At 43.2% G+C, this 21248-nt stretch overlaps 2 protein-coding genes across 16 annotated transcripts in view; one reads left to right on the forward strand and one right to left on the reverse strand.

The window, feature by feature from the left end:
- The window catches only part of LOC125082000 (proline-rich proteoglycan 2-like), a 42300-nt gene extending 28784 nt beyond the window's left edge, over window positions 1-13516 (reverse strand). Inside the window, exon 1 of the mRNA XM_047697058.1 lies at window positions 13443-13516. Coding sequence (XP_047553014.1) covers window positions 13443-13469 — 27 coding nt within the window. The 5' untranslated portion in view covers window positions 13470-13516. The remainder of the gene's footprint in view (window positions 1-13442) is intronic.
- CLIP1 (CAP-Gly domain containing linker protein 1) overlaps window positions 1-21248 on the forward strand; it is a 125510-nt gene that overhangs the window by 22137 nt on the left and 82125 nt on the right. For 14 of the 15 annotated variants that reach the window (XM_047697038.1, XM_047697042.1, XM_047697044.1 and 11 more), the window contains exons 2-3: window positions 13443-13637; window positions 20549-21120. In XM_047697038.1, the coding sequence (XP_047552994.1) occupies window positions 13553-13637; window positions 20549-21120 (657 nt within the window). In that variant the 5' untranslated portion in view covers window positions 13443-13552. Of the gene's footprint in view, window positions 1-10992; window positions 11078-13442; window positions 13638-20548; window positions 21121-21248 lie in introns of all 15 variants that reach the window. The other variant, XM_047697041.1, reaches the window with a different exon arrangement.

Genomic DNA, 21248 nt, shown 5'->3' on the forward strand with positions numbered 1-21248 from the left:
ACCTGAGCCGAAGGCAGAGGCCCAACACTCTGAGCCACCCAGGTGCTCCACATGTTCCTATTTTCTTAAACAAAAAGACCTAGAGTCTTAAAACATTCACTTTAAAACTACAAGCCCTCCATGGGTCCACTAGATGTGTTCCCTTTCCGGTTTGTCTCTTTAACTGGGATGCCTATAAGACATCTTCCTAAGGTCCCTGGGTGGTTCAGTGGGTTAATCCCCCCACCTTCTGCTCAGGTCATGATCTCTGGGTCCTGGGATCGAGCCCTGCATCAGGCTGTCTGCTCAGCAGGGAGCCTGCTTCCCATTCTCTCTCTCTGCCTGCCTCTCTGCCTACTGGTGATTTCTGTCTGTCAAATAAATAAATAAATCTTAGAGGTGCCTGGGTGGCTCAGTGGGTTAAAGCCTTTGTCTTCTGCTCAGGTCATGATCCCAGGGTCCTGGGATTGAGCCCTGCATTGGGCTCTCTGCTCAGCGGGAAGCCTGCTCCCCCGCCCCACCTGCCTCTCTGCCTACTTGTGATCTCTGTCAAATAAATAAATAAAATCTTTTAAAAATTAAAAAAAAAATTAAAATTAAAAAAATAAATAAAATCTTAAAAAAAAAAAACAAAAAAGACAGCTTCTTAGAAGTGAGCAGTCCTGTGTATATAAGTTGACCAGTTTTCATGGTTACAAACATTTCTACGTTTTTGGCATATATTCTTAGGCAGGAAGAATAGAAGAACCTTTGATTTTTGAATTCCCATCCCCTTTGCAAGATCTCTTTAATGGAGGGTTATCCAGTGGGGTCTGAACAGTAGCAGAGCATAGCAGAGGGGGAGTCATCCCAGAGGCATCTCAAAATGACTGTTGGGTAGTTTCCTGGGGCAGCCAAAATAGCGTTTGCTTGTTGTGCTTTGCAGTGTTAGGTGGCTCCGGTTTTATTTCCAGCCTTGGGATTCATTCCTAGAGTCATGTTTTTACTTTTCCTTCCTCCCAGGTCTTGGTAACTAATCCATTGGTTTTTTTTCCTAAAAGCAATTTTTTTTTTCTTTATCTGGGTATTTTCAGTATTCTTAATGAAGCATAAATTGCTTATTAAAAGGAGTAACTCAAGTAAAGTTATGTTCTGTGTTTTGAGAAGGGGTAGTCTTGAACTGTATCCCCAACCCCTGAAGATCTGTTTAGAACAGAAGGCTGATAGCTATGTAATTTCCTGTTAAAAGATTGTGTCGTGAGAGAAATTCTGTCTGAGAGGAGAGTGGGGTACTTGAATTCTTAGAAATAACAGCCAGCCGTCTGGGTGCTTACCAGGTACTGGCATTAGCCTCATCACGTGAAGCCTCCCCAGACGCTGGTCTCTGCCAGTATCTAACACACTCAACAAATGTGTCCCAAATCTTAACTTCCCTGAGGGGTAGGACGCATTTTTTGGTTGGGTGGAGGAGAATAATTGTACTTTCTGGAATCCTGGACTTGGAGTAAAGCTGACATTCTCAAGAAATGTAAAGCACACTTCTTTTTGGGAAATACCAAAGAAGATAGGTCTTCTAAGGTTATTTGCTTCCCTGAAATAAGTATCTTGCCCTTTTAAAATTTATTTAGGTCAGATCTCAGAGTTAAATCACAAACTAGGATATTAATCTACTTCAAATTTTGTGCTTATTTGAGGCCTGGCTTTTTTGGTCTCAAAGTAAACGGATAGATTACTCAGGGGAAAACCGAAACCCAAACCCCTGTTCCTCTAGTTTTGGTGTTTAGCAACAAACTTCCTGGTAGGTGTGATGTAAACCTTGTCCTGCGAAGGAAGAGCATTGGGAGGGATAGTGCCACGGAGCTACTTACATATCCTGGAGTCCTGTCTGGTACGAAGTTGGTGCTTGGAAGATCTCCCTCCCTGCATTTCCCGTTTGAGGATGTATAAACAAAATAGCTATTTTTGACTCTTCAGAAGTAGGTTCTAGAGATAAACATCTTGCAAATGGTTCTTGGCTCGGGGAGGCTTGGTGGCTCAGTTGGTTAAACTTCTGACTCTTGATTTTGGCTCAGGTCATGAGCTCAGGGTGGTGAGATCGAGTCCCTCATCGGGTGCTGTGCTAGGCATGGAGCCTGTTTTAAATTTTCTCTCTCCTTATCCCTTTGTTTTGTCCCTCCCCCCCAAAAAAAAACCCCAAAACAACAATAATTTCTTGGCTTGAAAAGATATTAGAACTATGGCATTAGTCAGGTCAGTGGTATAAATATAGGATTCTTGGGGTTAGTGTGTAGTCTGTGTTGCAATATTATAATTTGGAAATGGAGATTATAAAATAATATGACTGGCTTTTAAAAATACATGAAAAAGGGTGCCTGGATAGCTAAATGGGTTAGGCGACTGCCTTTGGCTCGGGTCGTGGCCCTAGAGTCTTGGGATTCAGTCCTGCATCCCGCTCCCCACTCAGTGGGGAGCCTGCCTCTCCCTCTGACCCCTCATGCTGTTTCTCTCTTTTTCTCTCTCTTTCATAAATAAATAAATAAATAAATAAATAAATAAAATCTTAAAAAAAAAAAAAACAACACCTGGACTTAGGTTTTGTCATCTAGGGAAGTATTGTTCATCTATAACGGTGATAGGGCCATTAGTAATTCTTAGAACTCTTAGAATTATGTATATGCCTTGTATATATTTTTGCTATGTTGAGTAGTTGGACATCACATTTTTTTTTAAAAAGACTTATTTATTTATTTATTTGACAGGCAGAGATCACAAGTAGGCAGAGAGGCAGGCAGAGAGAGAGAGGAAGGGAAGCAGGCTCCCTGCGGAGCAGAGTGCCAGACGCGGGGCTTGATCCCAGGACCCTGGGATCATGATCTGAGCCAAAGGCAGAGGCTTTAACCCACTGAGCCACCCAGGCGCCCCTGAACATCACATTTTAACTTCTTTTTTTTTTTTAATTCAAATTTTGGAAGCAGCCAGTAGTGTTTTATTTTTATTTATTTATTTTAAAGATTTTATTTATTTATTTGACAGACAGAGATCACAAGTAGGCAGAGAGGCAGGCAGAGAGAGAGAGGAGGAAGAAGCAGGCTCCCCGCCGAGCAGAGAGCCCGACACAGGGCTCGATCCCAGGACCCTGGGATCATGACCTGAGCCGAAGGCAGAAGCTTTAACCCACTGAGCCACCCAGGCGCCCCAGCCAGTAGTGTTTTAGAGCCAATGAAAAGCTTTGAGATCTTGAGATGGCCACTACCACATTGGGTCACCAATAAAGTACAACTTGTAACCTATCTCTGAAGTTATTTCCAAAAGAGGAGTCAAAAATATTTTGACCAAAGGATTATAATTCAGATAACCTTAACATTTCCTTAGGCGATCACATTTGGCAAGTAGGTCCTCTCTGAATGGAGGAGGTTCTAGAACAGTGCTAACAGAACTTTCTTTGATGGTTGAAATTGTTCTATATGTTGCACTGTGGTTATTAAATACTTGAAATGGAGCTGTGGTGACTGATGAGCTAAATTTTTTTTTAAAGATTTTATTTATTTATTTGACAGAGACAGTGAGTGCAGGAGCACAAGCAGGGGGAGTGGGAGAGGGAGAAGCAGGCTTCCCGCCAAGCAGGGAGCCCAATGCGGGGCTCGATCCTAGGACCCTGGGATTGTGACCTGGGCCAAAGTCAGATGCTTAACAACTGAGCCACCCAGGCGCCCCTGAACTTTTATTTCATTTTGAAGGTTTATTTTTAGGGGCATGTGGGTGGCTCAGTCGGTTAAGCATCTGCCTTCTGCTCAGGTTATGATCTCTAGGTCCTGGGATCGAGCTCTGTGTTGGGCTCCCAGCTCGGCAGGGAGTCTGCTTTTCCCTCTCCCTCTGCCTCTACCCCTGCTTGTGTTCTGTCTCTCTCAAATGAATAAAATCTTGAAAAAAATATTTATTTTTAGAGAGAGACCACGTGTGTATGTGTGTGTACATGAATCTGGGGAGGGACAGAGGGAGAGGGAGAGAGAGAATCCCAAGCCAACTCCCAGCTGAAGTCAGAGCTGATCATGACCTGAGATGGAACCAAGAGTGGGATACTCAACCAACTAAGCCACCCAGGTGCCCCTGAATTTTTATTGCATTTTAAAAGAATTTAAACTTTATTTTAAATTTTTAAAAAGAATTTTAAAAGAAATTAAGCTTTAAGCAGCACGTGGCTAGTGACTACCATACTGGGTAATGCAGAGCTAGAATATTTAGCTTTCAGTATGACTTACAGACCGGTATGAGCAGTTGATGGTAAGATACCATAAAAATCTTAAAAATTATTTAACCAGCAAAGAATGAGTTTATTTGTAACTAGCAGGTAATTGCAATTCAGAACAAGCAAGCCATACCAAAAAGCATAGGTGAGTCCAACAAAGGAGAAGCACGTTCCTTTATGGAGAAGGAAGCTGGGAAGGGTGGTTTTTGAGGAAAGTCCACTAGAGAAATGCTGGAGTTCAAGGTCATGACTGTTTCTTGTTGGCTGAGTAGGGTAGTCGATTTCTTGGAGGAGATGCAGTGTAGGTCCTCGGCTTCTCTAATTGATGGTTTTTCCTGTTGATAGTTCTGTTGGGGTTCATCCTTGAGGACAGGTACTGCTTGAGAGCTCCCCCTTCTGGCCTCCTGGCTCCATGTTGGTGGGTTTCCCTTTATAAAGGTTCACGTTATCAAGGCAGGGTAGGTCGAGGAACATGGTCTCTGCTGCCCCATGCGCACAGTAGCAGAGAAGGCCAGAATTTGTCATTTGTGTTCGGTGGTATCTAACCTTTATAGCCTCTCCAAATTTATCCTTGCTAAGGTGTTACCTGAAGGATTTGAGGTGAGAACCTTCCTTTGTATTTCCATTTTGATCACTGACTTCACATGCTTATGGCTCCTCTTCCCTGAAATTTAAGACCTACCTTGGCAGCCCCTGTCTGTTACTTGGACCCATGGTTGGTGTGGGTGAAGGCTTGGCAGGCCACTAGAAAAAACCTGCCAACCCTTGGTTTAAATCTTTGCTTGACAGTGGTAGCCAGGTTAAGATAACTGAGATGAACCACTGACATAAATTCAGGGTTTAACAGGAAACTCTAGCCATCTTTCATTTCTTACCACTAGAATTTTGAAGTAAAGGAGGATTTTCCCTTGGGGTGAAAGGCAGGTAAAAGCTGATCATAGTAAACTTCTTAGATTGAACTCTGGGGAAGACTCTTGTCTAACTCGATTTCTTGCAAGAATCTTCTGACGTGTGTCAAACCAGGCTTCTCGCTGTCTTGCATGCTTTATACCTTTCCTCCTCCTCCTTCTCTGGAGTCTTACCTCTCTGCCTTTTTAAAAATCCTGACTGCCAACTCCCGCACAGAGGTGTTACTTTCCTTTGAGCCCCCTCAGAAATCCTGCCTTGCCATCGTGCCTTTTCTTTCTGCCTTAATCCGCTCTACCCTTTCCTCTTCAAAAACACTTCTAGGATCATCACGTGGTATTGGTATTTGGTATTTCTCATAAATTATATGTATTCTTAGTTTTTTTTTTTTATGTATATATGGGTCTTTCTTCCCAACTACATTACAAATTCCTTGAGCTTATGTTTAGGACCTGTATTTTCCATCAGCTATAGGTAGCACAAGGTATGACTTTTTTAAGTTTGTTGAATTAAGCAATCTCCATACCCACTGTGGGGCTTGAACTCATGACCCTGAGATCAAGAGTCATGCGCTTTTCCAACTGAGCCAGTCAGGTGCTCCCCCCACTCCCAAGTATAACTTTTAAAATACTGATATACCCGGCCTGGTTTGTAGAGTCATTTAAACAATTGAGGCTACTTTCCTCATTGATTTTATTTAATGAGGATTATTTATAAAGTACTGTGGGGAAGGGGTGCCTTCGTGGCTCAGTGGGTTAAGCCTCTGCCTTCAGCTCAGGTCATGGTCTCAGGGTCCTGGGATCGAACTCTGCGTCGGGCTCTCTGCTCAGCATGGAGCCTGATTCCCCTCTCTCTCTGCCTGCCTCTCTGCCTACTTGTGATCTCTGTCAAATAAATAAAATCTTAAAAAAAAAAAGTACCGTGGGGAATATAGCAATGACTAAAAGGCGCTTCCAGTCTGGTGGAATGCACAGACTACACACACAGCTCAGTGTGCTTGGTGCTAGGAAGAGGTCCAGACTGTGCTATGGGAAGTTGTAGGATGGGCACAGTTTCACTGGCGAGCATTGGGGAAGGTTTTGTGGGGCAGATGAATGCCTGAGTTTGCCCTTGAGTAAGGTTTCAGTAGATGGAGGTAACTAGACTTGGAAAGGGCTTCAAGGCTGAGCAAACCACCGGAAACAGCAGCAGAGGGGCCTGTAGTGCCAAGGGCTCTGGAGTGGCATTTGGGGAATCGGACACCTGGATGGTTCGCATGATCAAGGAAATGAACCTCAGGGGACTTTTCTTACCAACAGATCCCCGCAGGGAGTGGTTCTCAGACATAAGCATCAGAATCCCAAGAAGAAGGGCTTAAAATCTAGGCCTACCCCCAGAGCCCCAGAGTTCGTTTTAGAAAGTCTGGGCAGGGGCCCTGATGACTCGTGTTTCTCACAGGTTCCCGGGTGACACTGGTGCTGTTGCACACTTTGACAACCACTGATTTAGAAGACAGCCCGTCTGAGAACTGTCTGAGAGAGACGCCTAGTTTATGCATACAGATACCCCGATGGTAGCGTGTACTTGTGTGTTCTTTTTGCTATGTATTTACTTCTCGTCTGGATCTGCTAACTGGGTGTCCTGACCTGTAAACATCGGAACCAGAGGCACATGCTTCTGGAAGCCCTTAGGCCATGGGGGTTTTCAACCTTTGCAGCTCGAAATGTAGAGCACAAACGAACAGAACGGTAGTTCTCACCCTTTTCTCCCCAGGACCCTTTTACCTTCTTAAAAATTGAGCTTTTCTTTATTTAGGTTTTATCCATTGATGTGTACCATATTAGAAATTAAAGCTGAAAATATCAGTTCATCAGAAATTATAACAAACCCATTACACATTGCATACATTTTAAATTAATAACTGTTTCTCTAAAATAATAACTTGAGTGAGAAGATGACACTGCTTTTACGTTTTTGTGGACGTGTCTTTAATAGAAGACAGGCTTAACAGAAGGCGGCTACTTCTGCATTGGATCTGTAGTGAGAAGTTGTTTCCATTGATGTGCATGAAGAAAATTGGCCTCAGTTGAAGAGAAGAGGAAAAAAGTATTTTAAGAGCATTTTCAGATAATTATGGATTTTCTTCCTTGATACTAGGCCCAAAATTTGATAGGTTGTAGTTTCATCAAAGTGCCATCTGAAATTGTGTGAATGAACGTTTATTGTTACATAAAAATCCATTGGTCCCCCGCTTTGTGCTCTGATGATTTTGTAACATTGTGCGTTGTAGGTTGAATGATACTGGTTTGTGGAGAGGCACATTTCCATGTACTGACACATTTCATTATATAATATACAAAAATTACATTTGTGAATACTGTTGATCTCATCACAAAAGTCTTTCGTATTAGGAAGCTGTCGAGCTTACATTAGAGGATATGTTTTCCAAAATTCTAAGTTTAGGGGCGCCTGGGTGGCTCACTTGTTAAACATCTATCTACCTTCGGCTCAGGTCATGATCCCAGGGTCATGGAATCGAGCCCCGCATCGGGCTCCCTGCTTGGCAGGAAGCCTGCTTCTCCCTCTCCCACTCCCCCTGCTTGTGTTCCCTCTCTCGGTGTGTCTCTCTCTGTCAAATAAATAAATAAAATCTTAAAAACAAAACCAGCAAAAACCCCACAAAATTCTAAGTTTCTCTTGAATGCTTAAAATCTCTCATTGTCAAGTTGTTTTCCTTGAAGTGACCGTTCACATGGTTCCTTTTCAAGAACATGTCTGCCAGATATCCACGCCTCAGTAACCATAGTTTACCATTTTCTTCAAGTAAAATTGACATTCTGTGAAAGAAGTGGCGAATTGAGCCTGTGCCTCCTTCGCCCCCGTTCTTCCCTGAGACATGGTGCAGTGGTTCACAGCACCTGTGCTTCGTGTGTGTGTCCCACTTTGTGGCAGGGTATTAAAAAGGCGCATATTTGGGGCGCCTGAGTGGCTCAGGCTCAGGGGTTGTGAAATGGAGCCCCATGTCGGGCTCTGCACTCAATGCAGAGCCTGCTTCAGGTTCTTTTCTCCTCTCCCTCCTGCTCACTTTCTCTCTGTGTCAAATAAATAAATAAAATCTTTTAAAAAGCATATATTTGAGGGTTGAAATGTAATAAAATGATTTGTTTTTCGGCTATACCAAGTGCTTCACATTGTTATGGGAAAGTGGCTTCTCCCCCTCCTTGCACGTACGTGGGCACGAAGAACGTGCAGTGTGTTCTCATTGCCCTGACGTGGCACCTGCGGTCCGTGCCCACCAGCACTTTCACACCTTCAGGGGAAACATCAACGAGGTGGAAAAGGCAAAAAATGTCTTAGTAATACTGTGCAAATAGTTCTGTTTCCCTAAAAGGGTCTCAGGGGTGTCCTAGGAGTACATGGACCTCATCCTGAGAACCACGGTATCACAGTAATGAAAGTCAGAGTTGGCAGAATGGCATATTTCTGTCACTCCTACCGTGGTGAGCTTACCTTCCACTCAGTAAGTTCAGAAACTCATTTTTTAAAATCCATTTACTCAGAGGTAAGACTCTTGAATCATAATAATAGACTTAGAGGGGCGCCTGGGTGGCTCAGTGGGTTAAAGCCTCTGCCTTCAGCTCAGGTCATGATCCCAGGGTTCTGGGTTCGAGCCCCCTGTCTGGCTCTCTGCTCAGCGGGGAGCCTGCTTCCTCCTCTCTCTGTCTGCCTCTCTGCCTACTTGTGATCTCTGTCAAATAAAAAAAAAAATAATAGACTTAGAGATTATGGCTTATAAAATATAACTTCGTATATTTATAGTGAGAGAAATACCAAAAGGCACCATTCCTTTTGGTCACGGCTGGAGACCCAAAACTTAATCCGGGCGTGGAATTTTGGAGCCTTGTTTCAAATATCCTTAATGCTGATTTTCATACAATTTTTGCAATCTTGACTCATCCTTCTCTATACTACCCTTGTTTATTTTCCAGAGAACCTTTTTCCAGTGTCCATAAAATAGACATTTTCTTTTTAACTCCCTTTTTCTGGACTTTCTGGGTTATACGTCTCTTTACTTTGGCAATACAATACCTTTCATCATTTTTTATCTATTTTCCCTTTTTTAAATGCTAAATTATATGTAAGAAACCAGTATGGGTGTGTATATACATATACAATGTAGAAGGAGAGGAAGAGAGAGAATCCTAAGCCGGCTCCAGGCTTAGCGAGGACCCCTGTGTGGGGCTCCATCTCCTGACCCTGAGGTCATGACCTGAGCTGAAATCGAGTCAGAGGCTTAACCCACTGAGCCACCCATGTGTCCCAGAGTGCCATCACTTCTTTGACCTTGAGAAAGCTGCTTAATTGCTCAGATCTTCATTGTCTTTGACCACGAATAGCCGTTATGACAATTGTTCACCTCCCTGGGACACTTTGAGATGCAGATAAGACAGTTTTATCTTGGTGCTTTGGGCTCTCTTGGTGCTGTACGCATGTAGGTCATGTTAGTAAGATGAGTCCTAATCTTTTTAATTGTGGTGTGCTGTCCCTCCTAAGTGTGAATGTTAGGTTTATCAGAAAGAACTTGGACTCTGGAATCAGGCCTGCACTGCCTGAGGTCACTTGGCTAAGCAGCACAGATGTGACCCTGCTGGTCACATCTGTGCTGCTTAGCCAAGTGACCTCAGGCAGTAGATCGTTAACAAATGAGGAAATGCATCTGTTAATTTCTGAGGTGTTATTTCGTTTGTTAAGGAAGGATAATAGTAGCTGATCCCACAGAATTGTAAGCTTCAAGGTAATAGTATGTGTAAAAACTATCTATAGATTATAATCTGTGTATTGTCCTTACATGTTGGGAGGATAGAGGAGATGGGTGGTTTGTCTTCTTTTAGGTTCAAAACTCTTGAGATTCAGTAAGCACAAACATCAGAAATTTAACTGCGCTCAGCATATTAGTGAGGCAAGAACGTCTTTTTTTTTCTGTTTGCATGTTTTGAAATTGATTAGTTTTAAGGTGACATTCACTGACCTTGAAAGATTATGCAGAGATGTTGCTTCTTGGTCATTACAATTTGTGGGTACCACGACCAAGACTTTGATATTTTGTTTTTCAGCAAATTGATTTTTTTAAATCAAGCCTGACATGCCATTCATTAATAATACATGAAGAAGAAACTTGAATTAGAAGATTTAAAAACCCAGCATGGCTGGCGTTGCTCCTGATTCTTTTATTGAGATAGACTGGACTTTTTTCCTTTGTTATTATATCTTGGTCACAGTTCTCTGCTTTGGGATTCAAATGACTCAGATGGACCATGAGGCAGAGGCATTCACATTAGACCACGAAGTCCTAGACTTTGGGTTATCACTATTCTTAGGTTCTTTTTTTTTTTTTTTTTTAAAGATTATTTACTAATTTGACAGACAGAGATCACAAGCAGGCAGAGTGGCAGGCAGAGAGAGAGGAGGAAGCAGGCTCCCCGCTGAGCAGAGAGCCCGATGTGGGGCTCGATCCCAGGACTCTAGGATCATGACCTGAGCCGAAGGCAGAGGCCTTAACCACTGAGCCACCCAGGTGCCCCTATTCTTAGGTTCTTAATAACCCCATGCTCTGTTCCTTAGGCTGAGGCTTTAGATCGTCAGATTTTTGTGAGCTCAGGGAGTTGAGCTGCAAAATTTGAAATTGGCTGAGGCTTCCAAGTTGCTGATTGTGGTGGTTTTCAAAATCTCTCTTTAGGGAGGAGTGCTTGACCAGAGCCCAAGAACTCACTGTTCTGCTTGAGTGAAAGTATTTTAAGAAGCATGTCATCCTCTTTTCTTACCATCATAATAGCTTCCCCAGGACCATTGTGCTCTGTCCTGTTCTTACCTACCTGACCCTTTTACCTTACAGTGTTGGCGAGGGTGAAGGGTAGACACAGCATAGCAAGTCCCCGTGGCAGCTTCTGCCCTTCACCTGTCCCCACCCTTCTCAGATTCTCTGGACATGTAAATAGTCTTTCTTAGCTGAAGTTAGGAGGGACTCAGCCATTCCCTTCCATCTACGGCAATAACAAGAGCCAGTAAATCTGCTTGTAACTTACAGGCTGTGTGTGGTGAGGGTCTGATAGTGAAGCCAGTGGTTTCAGACCTGACTCTGGATCAGCCACCTGTCCTGCCATCCAGATTCCCACACCCACTGCCCCCCTCATGGCAGGGACGATGACGGTGGAGACAGAAAGGAGCCTGGGGATTTTGTTTTAATAGTCAGGATTGGCCTTCCAGGAAACAGCATTTCTTTCTCTGTTAATCAGAGTCTTCTCAAAACCATGTAATTTACTTTGACATTTTAAAAAACACTTTGTACCATTTTGGACCCTCTTAAGAACCATGGGGAATCTGCAAATGGAGCCTAATGAGGCAACTGTCTTGGCATGATTTCTCTTCAGTCTGATTATCTTTCAACAGAAAAGCTGATGTGGCTGTATTAGTCTTCTAGGGCTATCTTTTTTTTTTTTTTTTTAAGATTTTATTTATTTTTTTTTAACACACAGAGAGAGATCACAAGTAGGCAGAGAGGCAGGCAGAGAGAAGGAAGCAGGCTTCCTGATGAGCAGAGAGTCCGATGAGGGGCTCGATCCCAGGACCCCGAGACCATGACCTGGGCCGAAGGCAGCGGCTTAACCCATTGAGCCACCCAGGTGCCCCTTCTAGGGCCATCTTAACAGATTGTCACAAACTAGAGGTCTTAAAACAACAGAAATGTGTTCTCTGGGTTCTGGAGGCCAGAAGTCAAAAAGCACTGTGCCCGCAGTCTGGTTCTTTACTGGCGCCCTGAGGGAACACTTGTCTCATGCCTGTCCCTGGCTGTTGGTGGCTCTTTTACCTTATGATGGATACAAGGATGTCGGCCATCCTTGGCTTCGGACACATCACTGCAGTCTCTGCCTTCATCTCCTGGTGCCTCCTTGGTGTGTTCTCTTCCTCTAGTAAGGACCCTTGTGGTTGGCTTTAGAGCCCACTCAGGTAATCCAGGGTGATCTCATCTCAATATCCCTAAGTGAATCACATCTGCAAAGACTCTTCTTCCAAATAAGGTCACATTCACAGGCTCTGGATGGATACATCTCTGTTGCGGGTGGGGGCAGTGAGCACCCTTCAGCCCACTTCAGGGACCATAGAGGCTCCTCCGTCATCCCTGGCTAGATTTTTTCGCTGGTGCTTGTCATTACTTGTAAGAGAGATGGGATGGCAGAGTAACATCAGTGCGTCGTTGTCCAAGCTCCACTAGCAGCAAGTACAAAAACACAATTGTTTGACAGAGTCAGTGAATAGCATTTTTCTCTTTGATTGAATTATTCCATTTTTAAATGTAATGTCTGGAAATCTTTCCCCATATTCCAGAATCCCAAAGCCTTTCCAGTCTTTTTTTTTTTTTTTTAATTTTTTAAGTTAGTTTCAGAGGTAGAATTTAGCAATTCATCAGTTGGAAATAACACCCAGTGCTCATTACATCAAGTGTGTCTCTCCTCTTCTTAGACTAAGACAAGATCCTATTTTGCCTGAGCCTCAAAGTTGTAGATTCATACCTGGTCTTGAGTAAATCAGAATTATATTGCATTTCTGGGGTGTCTGGGTGGCTCAGTGGGTTGGAGCCTCTGCCTTGGGCTCAGGTCATGCTAACAGGGTCCTGGGATTGAGTCCCACATCAGGCTCTCTGCTCAGTGGGGAGCCTGCGTCCCCCTCCCCCATTTGCCTGCCTCTCTGCCTACTTGTGATCTCTCTCTGTCAAATAAATAAAATCTTAAAAAAAAAAGAATTATATTACGTTCCTATAGACCGAACAAAAAAATTTTTTTTTCCTTAGGCACTTCCCAGATACAGCTTTTTCTTAGAGTTTGAACCTTACTCTAGTCTCACATAGACATGGTTTTAGATCGAGCGTTGCATAATTCTGTGAACTTAAAAAAGTATGCAGTTAATACAGGCTTGTGGTCATAAAACTTAAGCAACATAGAAATTGAATGAAGTAAAAACTGAACGCTCCCTTCTTCTCCTGCCATTAAGGTTGGTGCACATTTTTCGGAACCCCCTTCTGTGGACGGTGTGGACTTCAGGCACCGTACCGAGCTCGTAATGTTAGGTAAAGAGAAGTGAATGTATTGTTAGGCTCAACTGCTTGTTTTTAGTGTCATAAATTGCATCTCAGCAGCATCTTCGTGTTTTAATCTAGCTTCCTGGATGTAGTGTGGAGACAGTTTGTCATCGTGTGTGAGGAAAAGTTGAGCTGGTGAAAGCTGCTTTAATAATAGATGTTACTTCTGCTTTCTTCCTCCCATAGATTCTAAATTCTGTTTATATTTTTCTCCTGCAGATTTAACCCAGAGACTGACTTCACCATAGAAACACCCACAGTTGTATCAATGGTTGGGGCAAGATAGTGGCAACAGGCAAAGGAAGAACAGCTCTGACACACTAAGGACAATGAGTATGCTAAAGCCAAGTGGGCTTAAGGCCCCCACCAAGATCCTTAAGCCTGGAAGCACAGCCTTGAAGACGCCTGCTGCTGGTAAGGATGATTTATATCTAAATTAGAATCCTGTTTGAAAACTTTAAAAAGACAGCCTTAAACAATTTCATATTTTTGAAAATACTTGAAGAAGTTTTAATGAAAAGACATGGGCCTTTAGGGGCACCTGGGTGCCTCGGTTGATGAGGGGTTTGACTCGTGGTTTTGGCTCAGGTTATGATCTCAGGGTCCTGAGGCCCAGGCCTGCGTAGGGCTATGTGGTTAGTGGGGAGTCTGCTTGTCCCTCTCCCTCCCTCTCTGCCACTCCCCCTGCTCGTGCTCTCTCGCTCTCTCTTTGAAAGTACAGAATTTTATACCTAAAAATATTTTTTTAAGATTTATTTATTTGAGAGAGAGAGAGAGCGAGTGAGCAGGGTGGGCGGAGGGGCATAGGGAGAGAGAATCCTGCAGCGGACTCCCCCCTGAGTGTGGACCGCCAGCACGGGGCTCCGTCCAAGGACCTGGAGATCGTGACCTGAGCCAAAAATCAAGAGTCGGCTGCTCAACTGGCTGAACCGTCCAGGCTCTCCCTGTATCTACAGATCTTAAGGAAGAGCTCTTAGTTAATTTAGTGCAAAGTGCTGAAATAGTTAAGTGACTTCAGTATTTAATCCTTACAACGTTAAGATATTTTTTCTCGGGGCGCCTGGGTGGCTCAGTGGTTAAGCATCTGCCTTTCGCTCAGGTCATGATCCCAGCATCCTGGGATCGAGCCCCGCATTGGGCTCTCTGCTCTGCGGGAAGCCTGCTTCTCCCTCTCCCACTCCCCCTGCTCGTGTTTCCTCTCTCACTGTGTCTCTCTGTGTCAAATAAATAAATTCTTCAAAAAGAAAAAAAAAAAAAAAGATACTTTTTCTCTCGGGGTCTCCCTGAACTCAACTGGGCCCTTCTCTTTGGGGTTTAGGGATGTGTAAAGAAAAGAAGGATGACCCTGGCTTAAAAGATTTGATGACACTGAGTGATCTGAAGTTGGCCATTGGTGTCAAGGGAGCAGGCAGTGCACTGGCTTGAGTCTAGGCCACGCAGGAAACCCTCCCCATGTCGTAGATGAACCCGTGGCCTTGATGGTCTCCAGCAGCCTCTTTCCCATCTGCTCTCTGTCTCCACCACCGTTTCAGTTTTCAGCCCATAATAACCATGTAAGGTCTTCAATAAGAGAGTCAGGGCATCTGATGCTTGCTTTTCTGGTCTTTTTGTGTGGTTTATATGCTATTAGATAGGTTATTAGCCATTCAGACAGGTGTCCACCATGAAATATTAAGTCCAATATTTTTCTTCAGATTTTTCCTTAAAACCTCATTGATCTTCCACGAGGGCAAGGATCTTTGTAGTTTTTTTTCGCTGCCCAAATTTACCCACATACCTAGAACATTGTCTGGCTCTTAACAGGAGCTCAGTAAATATTTGTTGACTGAATGAAGATCCCAAGTTATTTACGTTTTTTTCTCTTTTTAATTTATTTTTATTTTTATTATTTTAAAAGATTTTATTTATTTATTTGACAGACAGACAGAGATCAGAAGTAGGCAGAGAGGCAGGCAGAGAGAGAGGAGGAAGCAGGCTCCCTGGTTTGCAGAGAGCCTGATGCGGGGCTCGATCCCAGGACACCAGGATCATGACCTGAGCCGAAGGCAGAGGCTTTAACCCACTGAGCCACCCAGGTGCCCCCTATTTTTTATTTTTTTAAATATTGTTTCATTTTATTTTTTTTCGGTGTTCCCAAATTCATTTTTTATGTACCACACCCCGTGTTCCATGCAATACGTGCCCTCCACAATACCCACCACCAGGCTTACCCAACCCCCCACCTCCCTTCCCTCCAAAACCCTCAGTTTGTTTCTCAGAGTCCACAGTTTCTCATGGTTCATCTCCCCCTCTGATTTCCATTTTGTGTATCATGATAAAACTGGGGTCTTACCAGGGAGGCCATAAAACATGTTAGAGGAGAAGAAAGCTTTACTGTGGTGTCTCCTGTTCTCCTTCTCCTCCAAATCCTTCCTCTCTTTAGGACCCCTTTGAGTGTTACCTGTTCCCTGCACCCTCCCACGGTCATACTCACACCACCCCAGCGCAATTTAGCATTGTCTTTTTCACTTTTTAGCACTTTTTGTGCACATCCCTTAGCATGTAAAGTCAGGCAGGGGATCATGAGAAATTCATCTTGGTTTCCTCAACAGTACTTGCCACACAGTGCATGTTGTTATTAAGAGTAAAGTAGCTTATAAACACTAAAACTTAGATGCTTAAAAGGAGATCGTTTCCTGTTTGGGCCCTTTTTTGAAGATTGTTTTTCAGAAACTCATGCTTGCAGCACCCTGTCAGGAAGAATGGTTCATGTACACAACTGGAATGGATTCTAAGAAACTGACTTGGCTGGCCTGTCTTTGGCAGATTATTATCTGTTTGATTTGAGATAATTTATTGTCTTGTAAAAAACTGGAAAAAAAAAAACCTTCACAAATCGAAATGACAGTCTCTTCTAATAGGTAGCATAAGGGGATGTTCAGCACCTGCTATAGGTTGGCCAGACCACTGTTTCCCAATCTACCCATAGTTCACACTTTCTTTCTTTCGATCAGGCCTCGGGCCAGATGTGACCTCTTCCTCCAGGAGGCCTTCCCTGACTGCTCTGCCTAAAGGCCCTGTCTCCTCCACAGCACTTCTGTCATCTGAGATTACCTGGTGTGTCTCTTGACTGTGTCCACACCTCTAAGCTCTGGGCTCTAAAAGGGCATGGACTATGCTGTCTTGCTCTGTCCCCTAGTGAGAACAATGCTTGGGACTAGTGCTGGAGTGGTAGAAACCCATAGAAAGGGGGAGCATAAATAAGTACATTATTTATTTTTAAACCTCTTTTTAAAAAAATTTATTTGACAAGAGAGACACAGTGAGAGAGGAAACACAAGCAGGGGGAGTGAGAGAGGGAGAAGCAGGCTCCCTGCTGAGCAAGGAGCCAGATGTGGGACTTGATCCCAGGACCCTGCGATCATAACCTGAGCCGAAGGCAAGCGCTTAATGACTGAGCCACCCAGGCACCCATGATTTAATAAAACTCTTTATATACTACTTTCCCCTTACAGGTGAAGAAATTGAGCTCAGAGAGGTCATGTACCAGCTAAGGTCACAGTCTGCCTACTAAATGGTAGAGCACTTAAGAATGTGGGCTTTCTTTGCCAGTTCATACCAAATATTTAATAAATGCTTAGTGGTTGAATGCTTGAGTTTCTGGTGTAAATATCACATTTCTGGCAAAATATAACTTCTGTTTTTACCGCAGGGTAGAGATTGCATGAAGTCATCTTGCCTAAGCAGGGAGTTGGGCCAGGTGCTGTCTTTCCCCCTTGCTGTGCTTTCTGTCTCTTCCAGCAAAGGAATAGGGTTCACTTGGTGGTCTCGGAGTGAGATGGCAGGGCTGTGGCCCTGAATCTCCTCCTCCTCCAAGCCTGAGTGTGGATCTGTGGCTCCAGGGTCCTGGACTTGTCAGCCTTCCCTGACCACTCTAACCTGTGGGAATAGAGCCCATCTCCAGGGATCGGGAAGTTGTTTCCTCAAGATATGCGTGGCAGGGGATGGGGGAAAGAATGAAATCGGGCCTGTGTTATGAACTCGGGGAAATGGACTTTTTTCCCCACTTGCTTTGACTTTCCAGTCTTTTTTTTTTTTTTTTTTTTTAAATAAGTAGATATTTATTTCCTTAACTAACATGGTACTGGGCATATAATTTATCATTGTTTAAAGTTAAGTACACAGATCATATTGTACAACTCCATAAATTTTCACAGAGTGAACATACTCATATTACTACTACTCATGACAAGAAATAAAACAATTTTCAGTACCCCAGTAGCTCCTCCTGTGCCCTTCACAGTCACTACCCTCTCCTCTACTCCATAAATATTTTCTGTCCAGTCTTTTTTTTTTTTTTAATTTTTTTATTTTTTCAGCATAACAGTATTCATTATTTTTACACCACACCCAGTGCTCCATGCAATCTGTGCCCTCTACAATACCCACCACCTGGTGCCCCCAACCTCCCACCCCCCACCCCTTCAAAATTCTCAGATCGTTTTTCAGAGTCCATAGTCTCTCATGGTTCACCTCCCCTTCCAATTTCCCTCAACTCCCTTCTCCTCTCCATCTCCCCTTGTCCTCCATGCTATTTGTTATGCTCCACAAATAAGTGAAACCATATGATAATTGACTCTCTCTGCTTGACTTATTTCACTCAGCATCATCTCTTCCAGTCCCGTCCATGTTGCTACAAAACTTGGGTATTCATCCTTTCTTTTTTTCTTTTTCTTTTTTTTTTTTTTTACAGCTTTATAAACATATATTTTTATCCCCAGGGGTACAGGTCTGCGAATCGCCAGGTTTACACACTTCACAACACTCACCATAGCACATACCCTCCCCAATATCCATAACCCCACCCCCTCTCCCAACCCCCTCCCCCCATCAACCCTCAGTTTGTTTAGTGAGATTAAGAGTCACTTATGGTTTGTCTCCCTCCCAATCCCATCTTGTTTCATTTACTCTTCTCCTACCCCCTCAACCCCCCATGTTGCATCTCCTCTCCCTCATATCAGGGAGATCATATGATAGTTGTCTTTCTCCGATTGACTTATTTCGCTAAGCATGATACCCTCTAGTTCCATCCACGTCGTCGCAAATGGCAAGATTTCATTTCTTTTGATGGCTGCATAGTATTCCATTGTGTATATATACCACATCTTCTTTATCCATTCGTCTGTAGATGGACATCTAGGTTCTTTCCATAGTTTGGCTATTGTAGACATTGCTGCTATAAACATTCGGGTGCACGTGCCCCTTCGGATCACTACGTTTGTATCTTTAGGGTAAATACCCAGCAGTGCAATTGCTGGGTCATAGGGTAGTTCTATTTTCAACATTTTGAGGAACCTCCATGCTGTTTTCCAGAGTGGTTGCACCAGCTTGCATTCCCACCAACAGTGTAGGAGGGTTCCCCTTTCTCCGCATCCTCGCCAGCATCTGTCATTTCCTGACTTGTTAATTTTAGCCATTCTGACTGGTGTGAGGTGATATCTCATGGTGGTTTTGATTTGTATTTCCCTGATGCCGAGTGATATGGAGCACTTTTTCATATGTCTGTTGGCCATCTGGATGTCTTCTTTGCAGAAATGTCTGTTCATGTCTTCTGCCCATTTCTTGATTGGATTATTTGTTCTTTGGGTGTTGAGTTTGCTAAGTTCTTTATAGATTTTGGACACTAGCCCTTTATCTGATATGTCATTTGCAAATATCTTCTCCCATTCTGTCAGTTGTCTTTTGGTTTTGTTCACTGTTTCCTTTGCTGTGCAAAAGCTTTTGATCTTGATAAAATCCCAAAAGTTCATTTTTGCCCTTGCTTCCCTTGCCTTTGGTGATGTTCCTAGGAAGATGTTGCTGCGGCTGACGTCGAAGAGGTTGCTGCCTGTGTTCTCCTCGAGGATTTTGATGGATTCCTTTCTCACATTGAGATCCTTCATCCATTTTGAGTCTATTTTCGTGTGTGGTGTAAGGAAATGATCCAATTTCATTTTTCTGCATGTGGCTGTCCAATTTTCCCAACACCATTTATTGAAGAGGCTGTCTTTGTTCCATTGGACATTCTTTCCTGCTTTGTCGAAGATGAGTTGACCATAGAGTTGAGGGTCCATTTCTGGGCTCTCTATTCTGTTCCATTGATCTATGTGTCTGTTTTTGTGCCAGTACCATGCTGTCTTGATAATGACAGCTTTGTAATAGAGCTTGAAGTCCGGAATTGTGATGCCACCAACTTTGGCTTTCTTTTTCAATATTCCTTTGGCTATTCTCTGTCCAGTCTTTTGAACTTTATAGAGATGGAATCATATAGTACAATGTTTTGGGGAGACAGGTTTTGTTTAAAATTAAGTTTATTTTATATACCCATTTTATTGTAAATAGCAGCAGTTTTAAATTTTTTATTATAGATAGCCTTCTGTTGTATGTATATAGCAAAATTATTGATTTATTCTACGCTGAGTGGATATTTGGGTGATTCCCAGTTTTGACTATTATAACTAATGCTGCTGTGATTATGTATGCATAGTTTTTAATGAACATTTACATGCATTTCTGTTAGGTATTGAATTAAAGTAGAGTTTCTGGGTCATAGGATGTGTATTTTACAATAATAGAGGATATATATTTTTTTTTTTGCATAAACAAGGGCAAATGTATTTTGTGATTTATCAAATGAAAAGAAACAGAAACTAGAAGCCAACTCCAGAAACAGAAGTCAGTCTGTGCATCCATTTTGATACCTTTCAGATAGTGGTTGATTTTCTGTTTCTAGAATTGCTGTTCTTCTTCTCTTCAATCTCCCGTTGGATTTGTAGGTGTTTGCAATCTTTAGATAAGCTATTTAGCTGATCTCCTGCTACCCGAAGTAGTCTCAGCTGCTACTTCTCCGCCATCTTGACTCCTCCCCCAATAATCTGACTTTCCAGTCTTAATTGCCAATAAAGATTACATCCTACCGGCTTACAGAGTTTCGACAGAATTGAAAATGGTAGTGATGGGCTGAGTCCTTTGTTTTGTTTTGTTTTTTTTTAAGTTTTATTGATTTAAGTGATCTCTACACCCAACATGGGGCTCAAACTCATGACCCTGAGATCAAGAGTCCATGTGCTTCCAACTGAGCCAGGCAGGCACCCGAATGGGTCAAGTACTTTTGGCCTCCTTGCTTTAAAAAAAAAAAACAAAAAAAAAACAAAAAAAAAAAAAACAGAATAGAAGGACAGATGTACAGAATATCTTAGAAGAGCCGTGAGTGCTCCTGTTGCTTGGGCTTTCTCCAGTTTATTTTCTTTCAAGTTATGAGTTGTCTGCATATGAGATTCTTTTCTGATCCTTTCTTCTCTTTGCAGTTGTAGCTCCGGTAGAAAGAACAACATCCAATGAGAAAGCATCAAACACACCGTCCTCTGAGGCACAAGAGGAGTTTGTGGACGACTTTCGCGTCGGGGAGAGAGTTTGGGTGAATGGGAATAAGCCTGGATTCATCCAGTTTCTGGGAGAAACCCAGTTTGCCCCAGGCCAGTGGGCCGGGATTGTTTTAGATGAACCCATAGGCAAGAATGATGGTTCGGTGGCAGGAGTTCGGTATTTCCAATGTGAGCCTCTAAAAGGCATTTTCACCCGCCCTTCAAAGCTGACAAGGAAGGTGCAGGCAGAAGATGAGGCTAACGGCCTGCAGACAACGCCTGCTTCCAGAACGACTTCGCCTCTGTCCACCTCCACAGCCAGCATGATGACCCCCTCCCCAGTAGCCCCTTCAAATATCCCCCATAAATCAGCCCAGCCAACAACAAAGGAACCTTCAGCTACGTCTCAGATCAGCAACCTTACAAAAACTGCCAGTGAATCTATCTCCAACCTCTCAGAGGCCGGTTCCATCAAGAAAGGAGAGAGAGAGCTCAAAATTGGAGACAGAGTGTTGGTGAGTCTAGAAACCTTCTGAGATCATTGTGTTGAACTGACGAATGGTTGAAATGCACACAGACAGACTCTGAGTCTGTTCTAGAAAGACCATTCATTAATAGAGAAATTAACCCAGCTTTTCTAGTG

This window comes from Lutra lutra, chromosome 12 (genome assembly GCF_902655055.1).
Source record: "Lutra lutra chromosome 12, mLutLut1.2, whole genome shotgun sequence".
Taxonomy (NCBI): domain Eukaryota; kingdom Metazoa; phylum Chordata; class Mammalia; order Carnivora; family Mustelidae; genus Lutra; species Lutra lutra.